At 39.9% G+C, this 22,729-nt stretch overlaps 1 protein-coding gene across 2 annotated transcripts in view; it reads right to left on the bottom strand.

The window, feature by feature from the left end:
• The window catches only part of ATP11C (ATPase phospholipid transporting 11C), a 169,191-nt gene that overhangs the window by 28,929 nt on the left and 117,533 nt on the right, over positions 1–22,729 (bottom strand). For both annotated transcript variants that reach the window (XM_060001975.1, XM_069540323.1), the window contains exons 20-23: positions 18,999–19,173; positions 13,804–13,906; positions 12,175–12,320; positions 7,334–7,393 (exon numbers count right to left, since the gene is read on the bottom strand). In XM_060001975.1, coding sequence (XP_059857958.1) covers positions 7,334–7,393; positions 12,175–12,320; positions 13,804–13,906; positions 18,999–19,173 — 484 coding nt within the window. The remainder of the gene's footprint in view (positions 1–7,333; positions 7,394–12,174; positions 12,321–13,803; positions 13,907–18,998; positions 19,174–22,729) is intronic.

Here is a 22,729-nt window from a genome sequence, read left to right as displayed (position 1 = left end):
AGCAGGGACTTCCCTGGTGGTCCAGTGGCTAAGACTCCATGCTCCCAATGCAGGGGGCCCGGGTTTGATCCCTGGTCAGGGAACTAGATCCCACATTCATGCCGCAACTACGAGTTCACATGCTGCAACTAAAGATCCTGCATGCCACAACTAAGACCCGGTGCAGCCAAACAAACAAACAAATAAATAGAGTCGCTTCCCATTGAGAAGAATACATTCTCTTAAAAATACTGCCAAGAAATTAGGAAAAAATCACTTCCTATCATGAGGAATGGAACATGCCTTGAAATTGAGAAAATCAGTCTCTAATAGCTGTGATGATGTTACCAGCAGCTCAGCTTGGTAAAAATCACTCATAGATTAAGTACAAAATTTCTGAGTCGTTGAGCATTATAGCTCCTTTACATAGCTATACTTCCACTAGAAGCAATGCAAAATACAGTTCAGCTGTTAAAACAAACCTACAAATATGCCTGCCCATCCCCCACTTATGTATCAAGTTAACATATAGCATATTCTATACGTGAAAAATGTTCAGAAAACTACAGAGGGCTAAAAGTGTAGAATTGCTTAACTAATCCAAGGCATTATCCAGGAATCACAGCTTCTTTGCTAGCTTAAACATCAATGTTTTTCTAGAGAATCAACCTGAGAAAATGCAAAGGTATGAGATTTTATTTGATGAAATAATAAACTATAATATTTTAGGATTATTGGAAAACATTGTGTACACTAACAAAAATAAAAAATACTTTTTAAAGGATCTCAATTCCAACAGGACGTACCAAATAACTTTCAAAAAGAAAATAACAATAAGACCATTACTAAAGCACAGATATAAAATTTTGCTATTGTCAAAAACCAGGCCAAGCAGATCAACTGTTGAACTAAGAAAAAAAAAATCCTTTTACGTTGGGCATACCTCTCTAATTTCTACAATCCAATACATAAAAGGTAATTAATAGCAAATATAAACTACATTACAGAGATTGGTTCAACATGGCGAACTGGAAGGACGAGTGCTCACTCCCTCTTGCAAGAGCACTGGAATCACAGCTGTGGCTCACCGTGGGACACTGGCAGCAGAAGTTCTGGGAAGCACTCCTTGGTGTGAGCCTTCCCAGAGTCCGCCATTAGCCCCACCAAAGAGCAAAGAGCCTGGTAGGATCCAGTGCTGGGTCGCCCCAGGCTAAACAACCAAACAGGGAGGGAACACAGCCCCACCCATCAGCAGACAAGCAGATTAAAGTTTTACTGAGCTCTGCCCACCAGAACAACACCCAGCTCTACCCACCACCAGTCCCTCCCATCAGGAAGCTTGCACAAGCCTCTTAGATAGCCTCATCCACCAGACGGCAGACAGCAGAAGCTAGAAGAACTACATTTCTGCAGCCTGTGGAATTAAAACCACATTCACAGAAAGACAGACAAAATGAAAAGGCAGAGGACTATGTACCAGATAAAGGAACAAGATAAAACCCCAGGAAAACAACTAAATGAAGTGGAGATAGGCAACCTTACAGAAAAAGAATTCAGAATACTGATAGTGAAGATAATCCAAGACCTCGGAAAAAGAATGGAGGCAAAGATTGAGAAGATGCAAGAAATCTTTAAAAAAGACCTAGAAGAATTAAAGAACAAACACCTAGAAGAATTAAAGAACAAAGAAACAGAGATGAACAATACAATAATTGAAAAGAAAAATACACTAGAAGGAATCAACAGCAGAATAACTGAGGCAGAAGAACGGATAAGTGACCTGGAAGACAGAATGGTAGAATTCAATGCCGCAGAACAGAATAAAGAGAAAAGAATGAAAAGACATGAAGACAGCCTAAGAGACCTCTGGGACAACATTAAACGCAACAACATTCGCATTATAGGTGTCCCAGAAGGAGAAGAGAGAGAGAAAGGACCCAAGAAGATATTTGAAGCGATTATAGTCGAAAACTTCCCTAACATGGGAAAGGAAATCGCCACCCAAGTCCAGGAAGTGCAGAGAGTCCCAGCAGGATAAACCCAAGGAGAAACACACCGAGACACACAGTAATGAAACTGACAAAAATTAAAGACAAAGAAAAATTATTGAAAGCAACAAGGGAAAAATGACAAATAACATACAAGGGAACTCCTATAAGGTTAACAGCTGATTTCTCAGCAGAAACTCTACAAGCCAGAAGGGAGTGGCACGATATATTTGAAGTGATGAAAGGGAAGAACCTACAGCCAAGATTACTCTACCTGGCAAGGATCTCATTCAGATTTGATGGAGAAATCAAAAGCTTTACAGACAAGCAAAAGCTAGGAGAATTCAGCACCACCAAACCAGTTCTACAACAAATGCTAAAGGAACTTCTCTAAGTGGGAAACACAAGAGAAGAAAAGGACCTACAAAAACAAACCCATAACAATTAAGGAAATGGTAATAGGAACATACATATCGATAATTACCTTAAATGTGAATGGATTAAATGCTCCAACCAAAAGACACAGGCTTGCAGAATGGATACAAAAACAAGACCCATATATATGGTGTCTACAAGAGACCCAGTTCAGACCTAGGGACACATACAGACTGAAAGTGAAGGGATGGAAAAAGGTATTCCATGCAAATGGAAATCAAAAGAAAGCTGGAGTAGCAATACTCATATCAGAAAAAATAGACTTTATTTTTTATTAACTTTTTTAAAATTAAAATTCATTTATTTATTTACTATTTTTGGCTGTGTTGGGTCTTTGTTGCTGTGCACAGGCTTTCTTTAGTTACAGAGAGCAGGGGCTACTCTTTGTTGCTGTGTGCGGGCTTCTCATTGCAGTGGCTTCTCTTGTTGCAGAGCACGGGCTCTAGGCGAGTGGGCTCAGCAGTTGTGGCTCACGGGCTCTAGAGCACAGGCTCAGTAGTTGTAGCGCACGGACTTAGTTGCTCTGCGGCATGTGGGATCTTCCCGGACCAGGGCTTGAACCCGTGTCCCCTGCATTGGCAGGCGGATTCTAAACCTCTGTGCCACCAAGGAAGTCCCTAAAGTAGACTTTAAAATAAAGACTGTTACAAGAGGCAAGGAAGGACACTACATAATGATCAAGGGATCAATCCAAAAAGAAGATATAACAATTATAAATATATATGCACCCAACGCAGGAGCACCTCAATACAAAAGGCGACTGCTAAGCTATAAAAGAGGAAACTGACAGTAACACAATAATAGTGGGGGACTTTAACACCTCACTTACACCAATGGACAGATCATCCAGACAGAAAATTAATAAGGAAACACAACCTTTAAATGACACAAGAGACCTGATAGATTTAATTAATATTTATAGGACATTCCATCCAAAAACAGCAGATTACACTTTCTTCTCAAGTGCACACGGAACATTCTCCAGGACAGATCACATCTTGGTCACAAATCAAGTCTTGGTAAATTTAAGGAAACTGAAATCATATCAAGTATCTTTTCTGACCACAACACTATGAGATTAGAAATCAATTACAGTGAAAAAAACGTAAAAAACACAAACACATGGAGGCTAAACAATACGTTACTAAATAACCAAGAGAGCACTGGAGAAATCAAAGAGGGAATCAAAAAATACCTAGAGACAAATGACAATGAAAACACGACGATCCAAAACTTATGGGATGCAGCAAAAGCAGTTCCAAGAGGGAAGTTTATAGCAGTAAGATCCTACCTCAAGAAACAAGAAAAATCTCAAATGAACAATCTAACCCTACACCTAAAGGGACTAGAGAAAGAAGAACAAACAAAACCCAAAGTTAGTAGAAGTAAAGAAATCATAAAGATCACAGCAGAAATAAATGAAATAGAAACAAAGAAAACAATAGCAAAGAGCAATAAAACTGAAAGTGGGTTCTTTGAGAAGATAAACAAAATTGATAAACCTTTAGCCAGACTCATCAAGAAAAAGAGGGAAAGGACTCAAGTCAATAAAATTAGAAATGAAAAAGGAGAAGTTACAGCAGACACTGCAGAAATACAAAGCATCATGAGAGACTACTACAAGCAGCTCTATGCCAATAAAATGGACAACCTGGAAGAAATGGACAAATTCTTAGAACGGCATAACCTTCCAAGACTGAAGCAGTGAGAAACAGAAAATATGAGCAGACCAATCACAAGTAATGAAATTGAAACTGTGATTAAACATCTTCCAACAAACAAAAGTCCAGGACCAGATGGCTTCACAGGCGAATTCTATCAAATATTTAGAGAAGAGCTAACACCCATCCTTCTCAAACTCTTCCAAAAAATTGAAGAGGAGGGAACACTCCCAAACTCATTCTATGAGGCCACCATCACCCTGATACCAAAACCAGACAAAAATACTACAAAACAAGAAAATTACAGACCAATATCACTGATGAATACAGATGCAGAAATCCTCAACAAAATACTAGCAAACAGAATCCAACAACACATTAAAAGGATCATACATCATGAACAAGTGGGATTTATCCCAGGGATGCAAGGATTCTTCAGTACATGCAAACCAATCAGTGTGATACACCATATTAACAAACTGAAGAATAAAAACCATATGATCATCTCAACAGATGCAGAAAAAGCTTTTGAGAAAATTCAACACCCATTTATGATAAAAACTCTCCACAAAGTGGGCACAGAGGGAACCTACCTCAACATAATAAAGGCCATATATGACAAACACAGCAAACATCATTCTCAATGGTGAAAAACCGAAAGCATTTCCTCTAAGATCAGGAACAAGACAAGGATGTCCACTCTCGCCACTATTATTCAACATAGTTTTGGAAGTCCTAGCCACGGCAATCAGAGAAGAAAAAGAAAAAAAAAGGAATACAAATTGGAAAAGAAGTAAAACTGTCACTGTTTGCAGATGACATGATACTATACATAGAGAATCCTAAAGATGCTACCAGAAAACTACTAGAGCTAATCAATGAATTTCATAAAGTTGCAGGATACAAAGTTGATGCACAGAAATCTCTTGCATTCCTATACACTAAAAATGAAAGATCACAAAGAGAAATTAAGGAACCAATCCCATTCACCATTGCAACAAAAAGAATAAAATACTGAGGAGGAAACCTACCTAAGGAGGTAAAAGACCTGTACTCAGAAAACTATAAGACACTGTTGAAAGAAATCAAAGACGACACAAACAGATGGAGAGACACATCATGTTCTTGGATTGGAAGGATCAACATTGTGAAAATGACTATACTACTCAAAGCAATCTACAGATCCAATGCAATCCCTATCAAATTACCAGTGGCATTTTCTACAGAACTGGAAGAAAAAATCTTAAAATTTGTATGGAGACACAAAAGACCCCAAACAGCCAAAGCAGTCTTGACGGAAAAAAACAGAGCTGGAGGAATCAGACTCCCTGACTTCAGACTCTACTACAAAGCTATAGTAATCAGGGCCTTCCCTGGTGGTGCAGTGGTTACGAATCTGCCTGTCAGTGCAGGGAACATGGGTTCGAGGCCTGGTCTGGGAAGATCCCACATGCCGCGGAGCAACTAAGCCCATCCACCCCAACTACTAAGCCTGCACTCTAGAGCCTGAGAGCCACAACTACTGAAGCCTGTGCGCCTAGAGCCTGTGCTCCACAATAAGAGAAGCCATCACAATGAGAAGCCTGTGCACCACAACAAAGAGTAGCCCCCGCTCACCACAACAGAGAAAGCCCGCACGCAGCAACGAAGGCCCAACACAGCCAAAAATAAAATAAAAAATAAAATAAATTAAATTAAATTTATATATAAAAAAAAAGCTACAGTAATCAAGACAATATGGCACTGGCACAAAAACAGAAATAGAGATCAATGGAACAGGATAGAAAGCCCAGAGATAAACCCATGCACCTATGGTCAACTAATCTATGAAAAAGGAGGCAAGGATATACAATGGAGAAAAGACAGTCTCTTCAATAAGTGGTGCTGGGAAAACTGGACAGTTACATGTAAAAGAATGAAACTAGAACACTCCCTAACACCTTACACAAAAATAAACTCAAAATGGATTCAAGACCTAAATGTAAGACCGGACATTGTAAAACTATTAGAGGAAAACACAGGAAGAACACTCTTTGACGTAAATCACAGCAAGATCTTTTTTGATCCACCTCCTAGAGTAATGGAAATAATAATACAAATAAACAAATGGGACCTAATGAAACTTAAAACCTTTTGCACAGCAAAGGAAACTACAAACAAGACGAAAAGACAACCCTCAGAATGGGAGAAAATATTTCCAAACGAATCAACTGACAAAGGATTAATCTCCAAAATACATAAACAGCTCATGCAGCTCAATATTAAAAAAACAAACAACCCAACCAAACAATGGGCAGAAGACCTAAATAGACATTTCTCCAAAGAAGACATACAGATGGCCAAGAAGCACCTGAAAAGCTGCTCAACATCACTAATTATTAGAGAAATGCAAATCAAAACTATAATCAGGTACCACCTCATACCGGTTAGAATGGGCATCATCAGAAAACCTACAAACAACAAATGCTAGAGAGGGTGTGGAGAAAAGAGAACCCTCTTGCACTGTTGGTGGGAATGTAAATTGATACAGCCACTATGGAGAACAGTATGGAGGTTCCTTAAAAAACTAAAAATAGAATTACCATACAACCCAGCAATCCCAGTACTGGGCATATACCCAGAGAAAACCATAATTCAAAAAGACACATGCACCCCAATGTTCATTGCAGCTCTATTTACAATAATCAGGTCATGGAAGCAATGTAAATGCCCATCGACAGACAAATGGATAAAGAAGATGTGGTACGTATATACAATGGAGTATTACTCAGCCATAAAAAGGAACGAAATGAGTCATTTGTAGAGACGTGGATGGACCTAGAGGCTGTCATACAGAGTGAAGTAAGTCAGAAAGAGAAAAACAAATATCATATATTAATGCATATACGTGGAATCTAGAGAAATGGTACGGATGGACCAGTTTGCAAGGCAGAAATAGAGACACAGATGCAGAGAACTAACATATGGACACCAAGGGGGGAAAGTCGTGGTGGGGGGTGGTGGTGGTGGTGGTGGTATGAATTGGGACAGTGGGATTGACATAAAAAATAAATTAAAATAAAATACAATAAAAAATAATTTAAAAAAAACCCTAACATTTCTGTGAAAACTATTATATGTATGTATTGCTGAATCACCTTGCTCTACACCAGAAACTAACACAACCTTGAAAATCAACTATACTTCAATAAAATAAATTTAAACAAAAAACAACAACAAAAAAAAACAAACAAAAAAACTACATTACAAGAAATACCTAGGGAAACAAACCTGTTGTGAGAATCCACAGAAGAACTGGTACAAAAATTGTGGCAAAATGAAACAAAGGTTCTGGAAAAAAAAAATGAAGAAAAGGGTTAATGCTTTTCACTTGATCAACTTTCTAAAGTAAAACAGGAAACTCTACTCCAGATAGTCTACAGGCAGTCCTAAGTCCTTCTAATGTCACAATGCAATAAACTTCTACTCCAGAGTTGTAAGGAAACAATTCAAAACAAATAATTACATACATATTAATACCAACTTTTGCCCTACCAAGGCAGAAGAGGACCTCACTTACTTTATGAGACCCTCTTGCTATTCTTGTAGGGAAGAAATGAGCTCATATAATATGAACACTTAATGGTACTGTACCTTAAATGCCAAGTGGGTTTGCAAAATCATCACAAAGTAGACTGACATAAAGCTGTAAGTCTATATTTAAAAGTCAGTTAATGCCAATAAGTAGTCAGGAAATTATAGTGTATATTGACACGAACAAGTATCAACTAATGCTTTACTGCCTTTGTTACTGCCTCATCAAACAATTAACTGTTATTATTGATCACCTACTATATGTAAAGATGACGCTGTGGGTGATACAAAAAACAAAACTTCTTACTTCTAAGGGATTTAACTGGGAGAACACTAAAAACAAACATACTAAAAAAATACAAGCTAAGAATTCATAAGGCAGAAAAAGCCACTAGGTAAGAAGATAAATACTAAAATTAACATCTTCAGGCAAAACCACCAGAACTAATATTTTCAAATGAGTGCTGTCCTTCAATATAGGCTGTGACTGTATTTCAGCGCTGCTGTCACTTGTTCATGGTGTCTCTGGATTTCTCTTAGGGCAGCACCTTCAATAGCTCTATATTTTTTTAAATAAATAAATTTATTTATTTTTGGCTGCGTTGGGTCTTCATTGCTGCGCACGGGCTTTCTCTAGATACGGTGAGCGGGGGCTACTCTTTGTTGCGGTCCACGGCCTTCTCATTGCAGTGGCTTCTCTTGTTGTGGATCACGGGCTCTAGGGTGCGCAGGCTTCAGTAGTTGTGGCACGTGGGCTCAGTAGTTGTGGCTTGTGGGCTCTGGAGCGCAGGCTCAGTAGTTGCGGCGCACGGACTTAGCTGCTCCACGACATGTGGGATCTTCCCGGACCAGGGCTTGAACCCATGTCCCCTGCATTGCTAGGCAGATATTCTTTTTTTTTTTTTTAACATCTTTATTGGGGTATAATTGCTTTACAATGGTGTGTTAGTTTCTGCTTTATAACAAAGTGAATCAGTTATACATATACATATGTTCCCATATCTCTTCCCTCTTGTAGGCAGATATTCTTAACCACTGCACCAGCAGGGAAGTCCCCAATAGCCCTTTTTTTTTTTTTTTTTTTTTTTTTTTTTTGCGGTACACGAGCCTCTCACTGTTGTGGCCTCTCCTGATGCGGAGCACAGGCTCCAGACGCACAGTCTCAGCGGCCATGGCTCACGCCCAATAGCCCATTTTTGAGCCATGTCAAAAAACCAGTCTCTTTCCTTCTCTCACACATTCTCACTTGGCTAATTTACCAGGCTGGGAGACTTGAGGCCGTTTTAAAAATCCAATGGATCCTTAAAGCATGAACAACTGCCGCAGCTGAGGATATTTAGGTAAATATATACTGCAGGCTCTGGAGGACATTTCTACAGAAAACTGCTACATGTATTTTGAATAAGTCCTACAGCACCAGAGTATCGGAGCTCCCAAGGTTAGCACCTGGAAGGGCAACACTCATTCGTATGTAACAGTTCTGGCAGAATGCAAAATACTGTCTGTAGCCTTTCTAGAGTCATAATTTATGTACATAAAAGAAGTGTTCTGAGGTTGGAAGAGGCAGTGCTTGGTGTGGATTATGGGGGTGTTTTGTGGGAAGGGGAGGTCTGACCCTCCCATTAGAATAACAGTTCCATGAAAACAGGGACTTTGCCTGTCTTATTCCATTATGAATTCTCAAGCGCCTGAAACGATGCTTGGCACATGGTAACACATTCAAACATATTTGTTGATTGAATGAATAAAGAAGTTAGACTTTGAACTAGGTGTTACAGATGAATAGGATACGGTGATAGCAGGAACCAAGGTAAGGCCATATGTATTTTAAACATATAAGGTAGGGCAGGGTCAGACTGTGGAGTGCCTTAAAAGCCAGACTAACTCTTAAGACAATGGAGAGTGGAGTTTCTGGAGGACAAGTTGAAAAGTGGTATTTTCTAAACATTAACCTGGCTGAATTATGCAAGGAGGAGCGAATGGAGAAATAGAAAGCAGGAAGACCTGTCACTGCAGTACTCCAGGGGCGGGCAACAAGTTGAAGATGCAATGGCAAGATAAGAGGAAGGCAGCCAAAGACGGTCAAAGGTATCAGAAATCATCTTGGGACAAAAGGCAGCACTTAAAAAGGAATATTGCTAAGTCAGTAACTAAGATGATAATGGGCATAGAGATCCTAATGAAGACAGAGGGCATCTACATAAATAATCTCCTAAATTGGGAACCAGGATATGTAAATTACTGACCACTGGTAAATATTAGCTATTTTAATGCTTGTTTTGTTCTTCTTAACAGAGCATTCCTTCCATCTGGTGGCAGTTGCTTGAATTGCAGGCCAAAATCTTAAAGAGGGAAACCAAGCTTCTGGAATAGGATCAGATTGCTAGGCAGATCTGTATGGCAAATCTTCACAGGCTCTCCTATTAAGGGGAGGTAAGAGAGAATAACCATCCATCCCCACGTGGGGCTGTTAAGTTACTGAGTCCAAGGCCCCACAAACCTTAACTATATAAATAACATAACCACACTGAAATGGTGGAAAAGGAAAAAAAAAAGTAACTTTGGAAACAGCGTTTTGACTACATTCTCTAAGACTAAAGACAAAAACAAGTGCTCACAAATATATTTCTCAAGTTAGATTTGTTTCTCACAGGAGTATGAGTAGCAATTCTGGAACTACTTTAAGTGTACTTGAGGACTTAGCAAATAAATAAACACTATGAGGATGAGAACCAGGTTTCTCACCACTGAAGAAAGGAGTTACTAAATGGAAAAGGGAAAGGTTACAATGAATCTTGTGCTGCCGGATTTAATCAAAGGTATCTGTATAAACTGAGTTCAAGTATTGAGTTTATACAGATACCTTTAATTTCAGCCCAACAACTTCAGCTCAGTAGCGATGAGCACGACTAGCACCCAGATCTTGATTTCTAAATACCATTTGCGAATAATGGAAAGGAATAAGTGATCCTTGCAGAAAAGTCTGAATGCCTCTTGCCATTGAATTGCAAGAAAAATACAAGAGGAGCCTAGAACATCATGTGGTACCAGAAAATAAACAAGACTTCAAAAAAGGTTAGGGCCGGGGGAGGGGGAAGGGGTGAGGAGGGAGGAACGGAGAGTTGCTACTCAATGGGTATACAGTTTTAGTTGTGCAAGACGAGTAAGTACTAGAGATCTGTTGTACTTAACAATACTGTACCATATACTTAATAATCTGTTAAGTGCATAGAGCTCATGTTAAGGGTTATCACAATAAAATAAAAATTTAAAAATGATGGGGACATGGTGAAAGGAAACAGGCACCAAATCTGTGACAATTTGAGTAACAGAATGAACAATGATAGTAATGAATTTCAACATAGAATAAAATATCTACTTTAACAGGAGAATGCTCTTTTCAAGTGAAACTACACAGAGCAAAAATGAGGGGTCTTGAGACCCTCAGAACACCATCTGAACCAGCTTATCAAAGTTGACATTATCATGAGACATACTGACAACATGTGCCTCCGGATATGATGCATTCAGCAGGTTGCAATAGCGCTTCTGTGGTAATTGTGCCCAAATGCAAAACCTGAGTCTAATATAGGCAAACATTAGACAAACCCAAATTGAGGGACATTCTACAAACTAACTGGCCAGCACTCTTCATACATGTTAAGATCATTAGGACAAAAAAGACAGGAACTATTCTAGGTTAAAGAAGACTAAGGAGATCATGATCCTTAAACGCAAGCATGAGCCTGAAATGGACCACAAAAAGAAAATCTGTGGGACCATTAGCAAAATTCCAGTACAGTATATAGACTAGTTAATAATGTGCCAATTAACATCAATTTACTGATCTTGGTAACTATGTTGTGTGTTATCTAAGGTGTTAACAGTTGGCAAAGCTGGGCAAAGAGTATATGAGATTTCACTAATTTTGCAACTTTTAAAAAGTATGAAATTATCTCAAAACAAAAAGTGAAAAAAACTTTTAAAAACTATATAGAATAGAACATAGGACAGGAGATCAAGTTCTGGTACATGTCTAAAACAGGCAAACCTAATGCGTATGTTGCATAAATTATATCTAAATTTATGTGCTATACGCCATATACGTTACTGTATATCACAGAGTAATGTAAATCAGATTAGTCGTTGTTTGGTGCAGGGGTGGAGAAGACTGGAAAGGAGCACAAGTAAACTTTCTGGGGTGACAGAAATCGTCTATATTTGGTTCGGGTGGTAGCCACATGGATGCATACATTTGTCAAAATTGAACTGTAAACATTTAATGGGTACATTGTACTGTATTTAAACTATACTTTAAGAAAGTTGACTTAAAAATTTTCATCTCAAATCTCTTGCATTAAAAGGAATTTCTGGTTTCTGATTCGTTAAATAGACTGCCTCTGTTTTGCTGACCACAAATTTCAGTACTAAGACAGTAAAAGAAACATGAAAAAAGAAGGAAAAGATACCTACAACCAAGCTGAGCCAATGCTGGGTTAAATAGTCATAAGTTAAATCACAAGTATTTCATCACATACCTTATAGAAGAAATACTGTACAAGGTGTGCTATTCTCACATAATATAGGTGTCCGTGAGCCAACAGCAGTTTCTTTAAATGTTTAAACTTTGGGACAGAATAATCACTATTTCTGGCTGCTTGGCGACCTTCTTTGCCTTTGATACCTAAAAAAAGAAAAATCTCTATAGGGTGAGTATTTTTATAGAATAAGTAACCACCTGACTTGTTACTTTCGTATTTTTTACTTGCTTACATGTATAGTTCAGTTGAATAGTTTAGATTTGCTTTCTTAAGCAAAAAGTGCTTTCAACAGTGACAGTGAGACTTACCAATAAAAAGTAAAATTATGTTTAATTGACAATTACCTATTTATAACAAAACATAAAATAATTAATAGAATCATTATTTTAATCGTTATAAGGCAAAAATTATCCTGAGGAAATAGTTAAATCTGAAAATTATTTTAAAGGTACTTATTTAGTAAGTGATTAATCATGCATGGCACCAGACTAGATGCCATACTAAAGCAACTCAGAGACCTGGGGATTATGGTCTAAGAGCTCAAAACTGAAGAGTTATAATGAGATGGTTAAGTCCTTATATTGAATGATACTGAGTAGTGGTTGGCAAACACTTGCTCCGGTCCAAAATGTTCATAAGGCAGTTGGTTCACACCAAAGATCCTTGAAATTTGGTCCTGTCCAAAACGTCAAGACATTTGGACTATAAGACAGCTGGTCCATGCCAAAAGGTCTTTGAAATCTGGTCCGGTCCAAAATGTCCACGAGCATGTTTGGTCCATGCCAAATGGTTTTGGACAGGACCAAATTTCAAGGACCTTCTGCATGGACCAAATGTGCTATGGACGTTTTAGACAAGACCAAATGTCCTGCAAGGCTGAGTAGCAGTCCTAGTACTCCATGAGCTCAAGCAGCTTTAGGCCATTTCCACAGTCAATAACCAATGAGTTGAACTAGAGTTCCACACTAAGTAGGGTTACTTGCAAATGGAAAGAATTTGGGAATCCAAACTGTGGTACAATAATCCCCAAGATACTATTTCCATTATTTCTCGCCCACCAAAAAAGCACTTGCTGGGGTGTTAGGATTGCCTCCCAGCAGCCTGGCAGGGGAAGAAAGGGTGCAGGTTTTAGAGAAGCTGTTGTTGCATGCCGACATGTAAATTCACCACTACAGCCCAAACCGCCATGCAGAGATATTGCCATGTGGAGAATCAGCCAGCCAATTATCGTCTCTCAGTCCCAAACAGTTACAGATCTCAAAAGATATAGTGCAGCAACATAAGCAGGCGATCTGGCCAGGGGCGAAAAATCAATAAAATTTCATGCATGCTGTCAAAAGTGAGAGCTAAATGATCAACTGCATGGCTAGTAGGTTTGGGAAATTCACTTTACTTGGCTAATATAATAATATCCTCCAACTTTGTGTTGCTACATTCCCACCATGGGTAGGACTTTGGCATGGACATATTCCACGATCCGATGAGGACCTTCTTTTGATAAACAATGATCATTCCCAAATTCGGATTCAAGATGAGCAACCAAAACAATCTCTAGAATAATAAGACCACTCTACCTAAAAGCAATACTGATACCTTACAGCTGCCATCTCATTAGATGTTTCTTACCTATGCCCACATGGGATTCCAAGATCATACTAACATCATTGGCACCATCACCTATCGACAGTGTTATTGGGCTGCCTTTTAAATTCTTCACCATTCTCACAATCTAAACATTAAATACAAAAGAGGTATAGAAAAGGTCAAAGCAGAATGTGAGATTGTACTACATTGTGGGTATTTGCCTCATTCACACTTGTAAATGGAGGCCTTCAAACAGAAAGGTAGCTTGTGCATATAAGTACAACCAGTCTTGAATTCTCAGGGGCAGAAGAACACAGCTTTTCAAAATGTAATACCGGCGCCCACTTGTTTCTGGTTTTGCGAATGTATGAACTGTCAAAAACCATGCCTCATACCTATATTAGAGGTCAGCACGCTTCCCTCTTTTGTCATTGCTTCCTGTGTCCTTTCAGATCACGTACTGAATGAGAGAAAGTGGAGACCAGAGAGCCTATTTGGGGAGACATGCATGGGGCTACCAGGACAAAAGTGGGCAGTGAGAGGACAATGTTTTTGGTTACCGCTCCCTCTCTCCTCCCTGCTGACACTCCCACCTCCCCTCGGTGCATGCCAACCCTTATTTCCATCTAGCTGCTGACGAAACTTTACTAAATCACCCAGTGCCCAATATGATATGATATGATCTCTCATACAGGTAGCTGCATTTCAAAAGGGGGCGCCTTAAGGTGATGAGCTTTGCATAAAGATGCCCGAGATATGTGTATAAAGGCTGTCATTATTCCCTGAGTGTCTCTTAAAGATGTGTCGATGGCACAGTGCAGCTCAATGCTGTGTTCATGGTAAGTATTGAATAAAAGAAATGTTCTTCTGGCAGAGTTACTTGTGGGAAGAGTATTGGGTAAGCCGCTGTCCTCCCACCGTATGTTTTAGATAATGACTGCTTTATGTGTCAACCCTCAAAACCCCTTGGAATCTAGCAGCTTTTAAAAAGCTTATGTAATTCAGTAGTTAAATAATGCCTTGCAAAAATTTTGTACCCACAATGGCTTTCACCAGGTAACATAAATAAAATCCATTTTCAGATAACTGATTAAAAAAATTTATACGAGGCAAAACCATCCTGCAGTCTTTTCTTTAAACAAAATTCAGTCAGGTTTTAGTTGTATAAAACAACATAACCCAAAACCCCTACATCCAATCCATTTGACACAAAAATGATGTTACTATGAAATGCCGGCTTTCTCCCAATCCTTCACCTCAACTTGGTTCTTTTTAAAAACTTTATAAGAGTGTCAGAAATAATCTGTAAGTGAGTCATCCACAAAAGTAAACTTGTGTTTAATGGGCTACAATACTGGTTAAACTAATTGCACTTGTTATACTGTATGCAGTAATGATTTAAACTACAAGGAAGAAAAATGCAGCCAGGGAAGGCAATAAAATTATCAAGGGTGACAGCTTCTGCATGAAAACATAGATTTAAAAAGATGAAAGCTTGTCCTTGTGGAAAGATAAAAGGATATATTGTCATGGACCATAAAACCATGAAAGATCTAGGTAGATAAACATGGGAGTTTTTTTTTACCGAGTCCCAGGTCACCTGGATTAAGAACTTCTCTTCAATCTCTAGATAGCTTCACAAAAAAGAAATCAATTTACCAAAAACTATTTATTGATCAACTATAACTACATGCAATACAATGTGCAAAAGCAAAGTGCAAATATCCAGAAAGGATATACCGCTTGGTTTCATACCTCAAGAAGCATATAATGGGGAATGGATACAATAATATCAGATAATCAGATTAACGATACAAGATAACAACACACAATACCTATGCAAGGGAATATATAACACTGTCATCTAAGTTGTCCACATAAGAAGGCCCGTGATGTCAGAGAAGGGAGAGGACACTACATGCCAGAATGATCAGAAATGATTTTATAGAAGGAAGGGTGGTTTGATCTAAATCATAAAAGACTGGTAAGATGTGCATGGATGGGGAAAAGGGGGTTGGAGCAGTATCCCACGGAAAGGGAAGAGCATAGCATGTTCTAAGGCACACAGCCAGTTAAGTACAGTATATGCTTAGAAAACAGATCTGGTTTGACCAGACCAATGAGTTTTTGTACAGGGGACATGGATAGGTATATATGGGGCCACATCAACAGGGAGCAATATTATGAAAGTGGCAACAGGGTGCAGGAGAAATGGGAAGAAAAGGCCAGACTGCAGGCAAAGAGAGAAGTTAGTCCACATGGAGTTCAATGAGCTGTTTAAGTCCTGGACCTGGAAAGTAATGGAAAGAAAGACATGGAAAAGACAGTGTACTAGAAAATGGACAGAATTTGGTGACTGAGACCACACGGAAGGGTAAAGCATGGGGGACGTCAAGGTTTTGAATCTAAAGACCTAGAAGTATAGTGAGCTCAGTAATAGATGTAAAGGGACTTCCCTGGTGGCGCAGTGGTTAAGAATCTGCCTGCCAATGCAGGGTACAAGGGTTCGAGCCCTAGTCTGGGAAGATCCCACATGCTGTGGAGCAGCTAAGCCCGTGCTACACAGCTACTGAGCCTGTGCTCCAGAGCCCACAAGCCACAACTACTGAGTCCGTGGACCTAGAGCCTGTGCTCCGCAACAAGAGAAGCCACCGCAATGAGAAGCCCGCGTGCAGCAATGGAGACCCAACGCAGCCAAAAAAAAAAAAAAGACAAGGAAAATGACAATTTGGGCTCTAGAGAAGGCTGAGCTGAGGTGACAATGACACACCCAAGAACATGTGCTCAGTAAGCAACTGGAGAAGTAAAGTAGAACTCCAAAGATTGGGATTGGAGAAGTGACTTGAAAATCACCTATGTGGGGACTTCCCTGGTGGTCCAGTGGTAAAGAATCCGCCTTCCAATGCAGGGGACGTGGGTTTGATCCCTGGTCAGGGAACTAAGATCCCATATGCCGCGGGGCAATTAAGCCCGCACGTCACAATTACTGAGCTCGCACGCCTCAACAAGAGAGAGAAAACCCGCACGCCGCAAGGAAAGATCCTGCATGCCTCAACGAAGATCCCGTGTGCAGCAACTAAGACCCAATGCAGCCCCCCAAAAATCAATCAATCAATCAAATAAATATATAAGAATGAAAATCACCTATGTGGCCATGACAGATGAGTAGGTGATATCCTGGAAGAGGTGATGATAGTGAGGGAAATAAAACAGACTAAGGACTGAACCACAGGGGGCTCCATAGTCTGGGTGAGAGAAGCAGCACAGTGTTAGGAATTCAGATACTGTCCTGGGCAGTGGAGAAGTTAGAACCCAGGTGAGCAATTTGAGCAGCAGACAATGAATATAGGAGGAAAAAAAAGGGAAAGAGGTATTGCCTTTGACTAAAGGGACAGATTTCTATGTATACTGTTCTGATAGGATCTGCTTCCCCAGCTGGGGCTAACCAAGGCTCTTATGGTTGACGAAAAGAAGAGCACCTGATTGTGATGGAAATTGAAAGTGAGAAGAAGGCAGACAATGCCCTAAATTAGGATGGGCTGTGTGCTTGTGCATGCGTGCATGCATGTGCGAGGTAGGGGGCAGGGTGTGTGAAGGAGAAGGCAAAGACACAGCGCCATCCGCTAGGTCTAGAGCAAGCAGCTGAGGGACGGGAAGAAGCAAGACCAACACATATAAAAGAATACAGTGTACGCAGAAGTGAAAAGGTGTGTACCTGAGATTCTAAGGTTCCCGAGACTCAGTGAGTACAAGGAAGCAAGGTGAAGTAGATCAATGCGAGCAAGAGGAGCTGGAAAAGACAAGACACCCGAGGTTGCCCCTGCATTGGGTTTTATTAGGAGTAAAACTTTTGTTAGGCCAAGAGGAATTCAGAGGGAATTCCAGATGAGGAAATTATATGAGGGAAGCTTTAGAAGTTGGTGTGAGCATGGCACGTGGAAGGGACACAAAGGGGGAACAACCAACAGGAGTGGATGATTCTCGCTGGACGTGAGAGTGGTGGTGGACACAAAATATGTACGGACACATTGAAAGGGTCGACAGGGGTGGCCCCGAGTACCATATTGAATCATCTGCCCTTCATCCTAAGGGACTAGGAAACTACTGAAAGGTTCTGAGAGAGAATATATGATGGGGGAAGTACTGTTTTAACAAGATTAATTTGGGAGTATGGGGAAAGAGATGGAATGGGGAAGGGTGAAAGCAAGGAGACTAATGAGAAGATTAAATCAAATAGCCTGTGTGTAAAGTCCTAAGGTCTTGCTTGCACTAAGATGGAGATAAAAGGTTTAACAAGGTGGCACCACAATGAGAGCTATGACAAAAGGTAGGATCAGTAGGACATGGTGACTATATATGGAGTGAGTGAGAAGAAAAGGATCAAAGGCAGTTTGGAGACTTAGGGAGCCAAAGAAAAATGTCACTGGTAACAGGAATAATAAAGATAAGGGATAAAACAAACTGGCCTGAAGGAGAAAATTATAATATCTGTCTTGGATACTAGAATTTAATGTTACAGTGGGGAATCCATATAGAGCCGTCTAGCAGGCAGCTAGAAATATGAGACTTAACAAAAAGGAAAAGTCAGGACGAGAGATATATCATCAATGGAAGTCATAGAAATGGATGTGCTTATCCAGAGAGATAGGATGTAAGTGAAGAGCCGAGGGAAGACATAGCCCCCCCAAAAAACTGACAATTAGGGAGAAGACACAGGATGAAACAAAATAGAAAGACACTAGGTTGCCAAGAAGGGAAAAAAAAAAGGACCGTGGACCATCACAGAAACCAAGGGAGGAGAGTTTAAAGGAGGACATAACTGGCAGTGTCAACTGCAGTGGAGAAATGAGGAGAAAACGAAAGACAACACAACGGGTTCAGCAAGGAGGTCACTGCTCTCCTCCAGGAGATGCAGCAGAGTAAGGTGAGAAGAAAGAATGCATGGGGCTAATGGAATAGTGGAGCCAGGAGCAGTGGGATGAAGGCAGCAGGCACCAAGCACTCATTAGAGAAGTCTGCAAGGTGAGGAATTAGACAGCCAGCTTGAGGAGACAAAAAGGTGAAGCACAGGTTTAATTCAAATCGGTGGGAAGACTTCTGAGTTGGACCACGTAGAGGAAGAATCCAGGGAAAATATAATAAGGTACTCAGGGCTCTTTGAAGAAAATTAAAAGTGAACATTTGCACATATGCGTACAGAAGTACCCAGAATGGAACATTAACTAACATTCAGTTACCTGGGCTTTCTGTAACGGTGCCATCCGACAGCAGAGCACTGCAGTGCACTTCATACAAATTTGTAGGAAAATGCTTTTGTAATTGTTAGAACCAGAGTCTTGACTAGAATTTAATATGAGAGATAACGTGGAGCCATCAATGATTAATCCATATTCCTGATGTTCTGTCCATGCTCTGAAAAAGAAAAACAATGCTATATTTGAAGCTACTATACATTGCTATTTAGGAACTTTAAAAAACCACTCAGAGGAGGGTTATCATCAATCTGGTTCCTGGACGTGTAAATTCTAAAGAAGCAACCGACCCTATTAATGACACAACAGAGACTTTCTATCACATCTTTGAGACTCAAGCTGCCCATATAGATGGCACTAAGTTCTAAATATAAAAATAATGGACTTCTAGCAGCCAGTCTCCATATAAGAAACTCAAGGTGAATTTTGGAAATTACAGTTCCATCAAACTCTGATATGAAGACAAATCATCAGTCAATCTGAAAACTGCTTAACAATGCAGGGAAAAGACAAAATGGCTTTGGGGTATACAAATCACAGAAGATATTCTTAATATCTTTGCCCGAATGACAAAACCTATCCATAGACCTGGCTTCTCAAATATGATGGACTACTAAAAAGACATAGTGTTCATTAAAGAATAGCATACAATAATGATATATGTTCCTTAAATAAGTATCATTTTATACTAGACTAGTGGTTTTCAACCATAGCCTTCCCATGAGAGTCATCTGGGCAGCTTGAAAAAAAGCCCATGTCTTAGGTTTACCCACAGACAAATTAAATCAGGGTATCTTGGGCAGGGCTTGGTTACATATAGGCATGTTTTAAAAGACTCCATAGGTGATTCTCCTGTATAGCCAGGATGAAGTAGTATTAGTTGCCAGGAAAGACAAATATAACAGGTGCTGGACTTCCCTGGTGGCTCAGTGGTTAGGAATCCGCCTGCCAATGCAGGGGACACGGGTTCAAGCCCTGGTCCGGGAAGATTCCACATGCCGTGGAGCAACTAAGCCCGTGTGCTGCAACTACTGAGCCCGCACGCCTAGAGCCCTGCTCTGCAACAAGAGGAGCCACCGCAATGAGAAGCCCGCACACCGCAACCAAGAGTAGCCCCATTCACAACTAGAGAAAGCCTGCGAGCAGCAACAAAGACCCAACGCAGCCAAAAATAAAATATAAATAAATTTATTAAAAAAAGTATATATATATAACAGGTGCCAAGTATTTAAGAAAAACATATGGGGGAAAACTTACAATTGAGAAAATTCTACCAATTAACATTTTAATTTTTTTTTTGCAATTAACAAAAAAAACACCGATTAATCAATTTCTGCTCAGGAAATCTTGGGTGCCATTTGAGAACCGCTGCAGTAGATGTATTAAACATAGCAGGATCTCATCGTTATACAATAGATTCATTTGTCTGATTTTATGCTCCTCAAAGCTTAATGTTTAAAGGAATCTTGTTAAAATTCCTGGGAATCTTGTTAAAGTACACATTCTGATTCAGTAGTTTTGGGGTGGGATATGAGATTTTGCATTTCTAACAAGCTTCTGGTGATAATGGAGCTGCTGTTCTATGGACTATGAATAGTGAGAGCCTAATATGCCTCTTCCTTCCTTCCTTTCATATTCTGCTTCATGATATTATGAGCATGTTTTATTCACTAATTAGAGATATCAATCATGCATTCTCCTTTGCTCCCCTATTCACAGAGCTGACAATGAGCAGAAAACAGTAGCTCAATAATCAATCAAGTAATATTTGGTCTCTAACTACGCCATATAGAAGAATGGAAAGGATTATTAACTAATCTTTCTTTGGAGAATAGAAAATCTCCTTGGGGTAACAGAAGCACACATGAGAGAATATACCCAACCAAACATGATACTAAATGGTTAATATGTGAAAAGAATGGATACATGTATATGTATAACTGAATCACTTTGTTGTACACCTGAAACTAACACAACATTGTTAGTCAACTATACTCCAATATAAAGTAAAAATGTTTTTAAAAAGGTTAATATCCAGTGATTGGGACAATAAATACACACCAGGAAAGAACAATGGTTTCTTTGTGAGGTATGATATCTGAAATGGAACTTAAAAGACAGGACAGAAAGAGGTGAAGAAAAGAGGGAATGTATGTGTGGTGCACTAAGAAAATAAACTGAAAAGGTCACCTGAGGCCTTTGGTACGACCTGATTCTGTGGGTAACAGAGATCCACTAAAGGTTTCTGAGCAGGGCTGTGACATGGGCAGTACTTTATACCTAAGGACCACTCATCTGGCAGAGGGGCTTACGTGCTCTGAGGCACGAGTTACTAGGAATCTGATGGGGAGTGCCAGTGGAGAGAGTGGGACATGGGTAAGGCTTGGTGGCTGATTTGAAGTGGAAGGGACAAAGGAGCAGAAGCTGGCAAAAGGGATCCTGTGTCTGATGCTTGTGTAACTTGGGGAAAGAGTGTACCCAACTCCAGATGAGTCAGGAAGAGGGAATGTTGAGATGGTGAGTTCAGTTTTCTATAAGCCCTGGCTTTTACAAAAGTGCCCAAGGGCTCCCAAATGGTGCTATGGACTGAATTGTGTCCCCCCTGAAGTCCCATGTTGAAGCCCTAACCCTCAATGTGATGATATTTGGAAATGGGGCCTTTGGGAGATAAGTTTAGATGAAGTCATGAGAGTGGGGCCCTTATGATGGGATGATGGGATTAATATCCTTATAAAAAGAGGAAGAGACACCAGAGCTTCCTCTCTCTCTGCCAAGTAAGGACACAGCAAGAGGGCAGCATTCTGCAAGCCAGGAAGGGGGACCTCACCAGAACTCGGCCATGTTGGCACCCTGATCCCATACTTCTGGTCTCCAGAAATGTGAGAAATAAGTTTCTATTGTTTAAGCCACCTGGTCTCTTGTATTTCGTTATGGTAGCCCGAGCAGACTAAGATAAATGCAAGTAAAACACATGTAATCTGGACTGCCTTTATAAGTACCATTTGGTTAAAGGAAGGAAACATTTATCATAGGCAATTAATAAAAACCTGTTTACTCTCACTGATGTCCAAGTAACAGAAGAACAACAGCTGTTTTAAAATTGGCCATAGCCTCATGAATGTGGGCTATTCATTTTTAAAGTCTGTTTAAACACTAGTGATGAGGACACAGATGGAGCATAGTTGTTAAAAGCATGGGCTCTGGAATTGGGTAGACTTGCTCTACACCTTATTAACTGTGTTATCTCGAATAAATCACTTCATCTCTCTGAGCCTTAGTTTCCCTATTTCTAACAAGAAGAAAATAAGATTGTGTTACTGGGTTGCTGTGAAGATTAAATGAGAATAATTTAAAGTGCTTAATGTTGTTCCTGGAACAAAGAGGGCACTTAAGAAATGTGAAATAATATTATCTACGGGTCTTTGGATTTACTGCAGACACATCCTGTGGCATTCCAGAAGAGGAAACTGATTTGCTTACGGCCAAGGTAAATTCCAGTAACGGGTTTAGACAAAGCTAGGCCTTGGTCAATGTCAAGTATAGGAAAATGTAACTCTGGGTATTGAATTATTGTGGATCAGTGGCTTTCCTTGAGAACCTTAGATTCTACAGGTTCTTCCTAAGCAGCTTGTTGAAAGCAGTCGAGTGGCCATGCTATCAAGTATTTGGTCTCCTTTGGAGCACTGGGGCATGAAAATTCACACAGAAAATGCCTC

The sequence above is a fragment of the Delphinus delphis genome, chromosome X (assembly GCF_949987515.2).
Source record: "Delphinus delphis chromosome X, mDelDel1.2, whole genome shotgun sequence".
Taxonomy (NCBI): Eukaryota; Metazoa; Chordata; class Mammalia; order Artiodactyla; family Delphinidae; genus Delphinus; species Delphinus delphis.
This window is presented reverse-complemented; position numbering and strand designations above follow the sequence as displayed.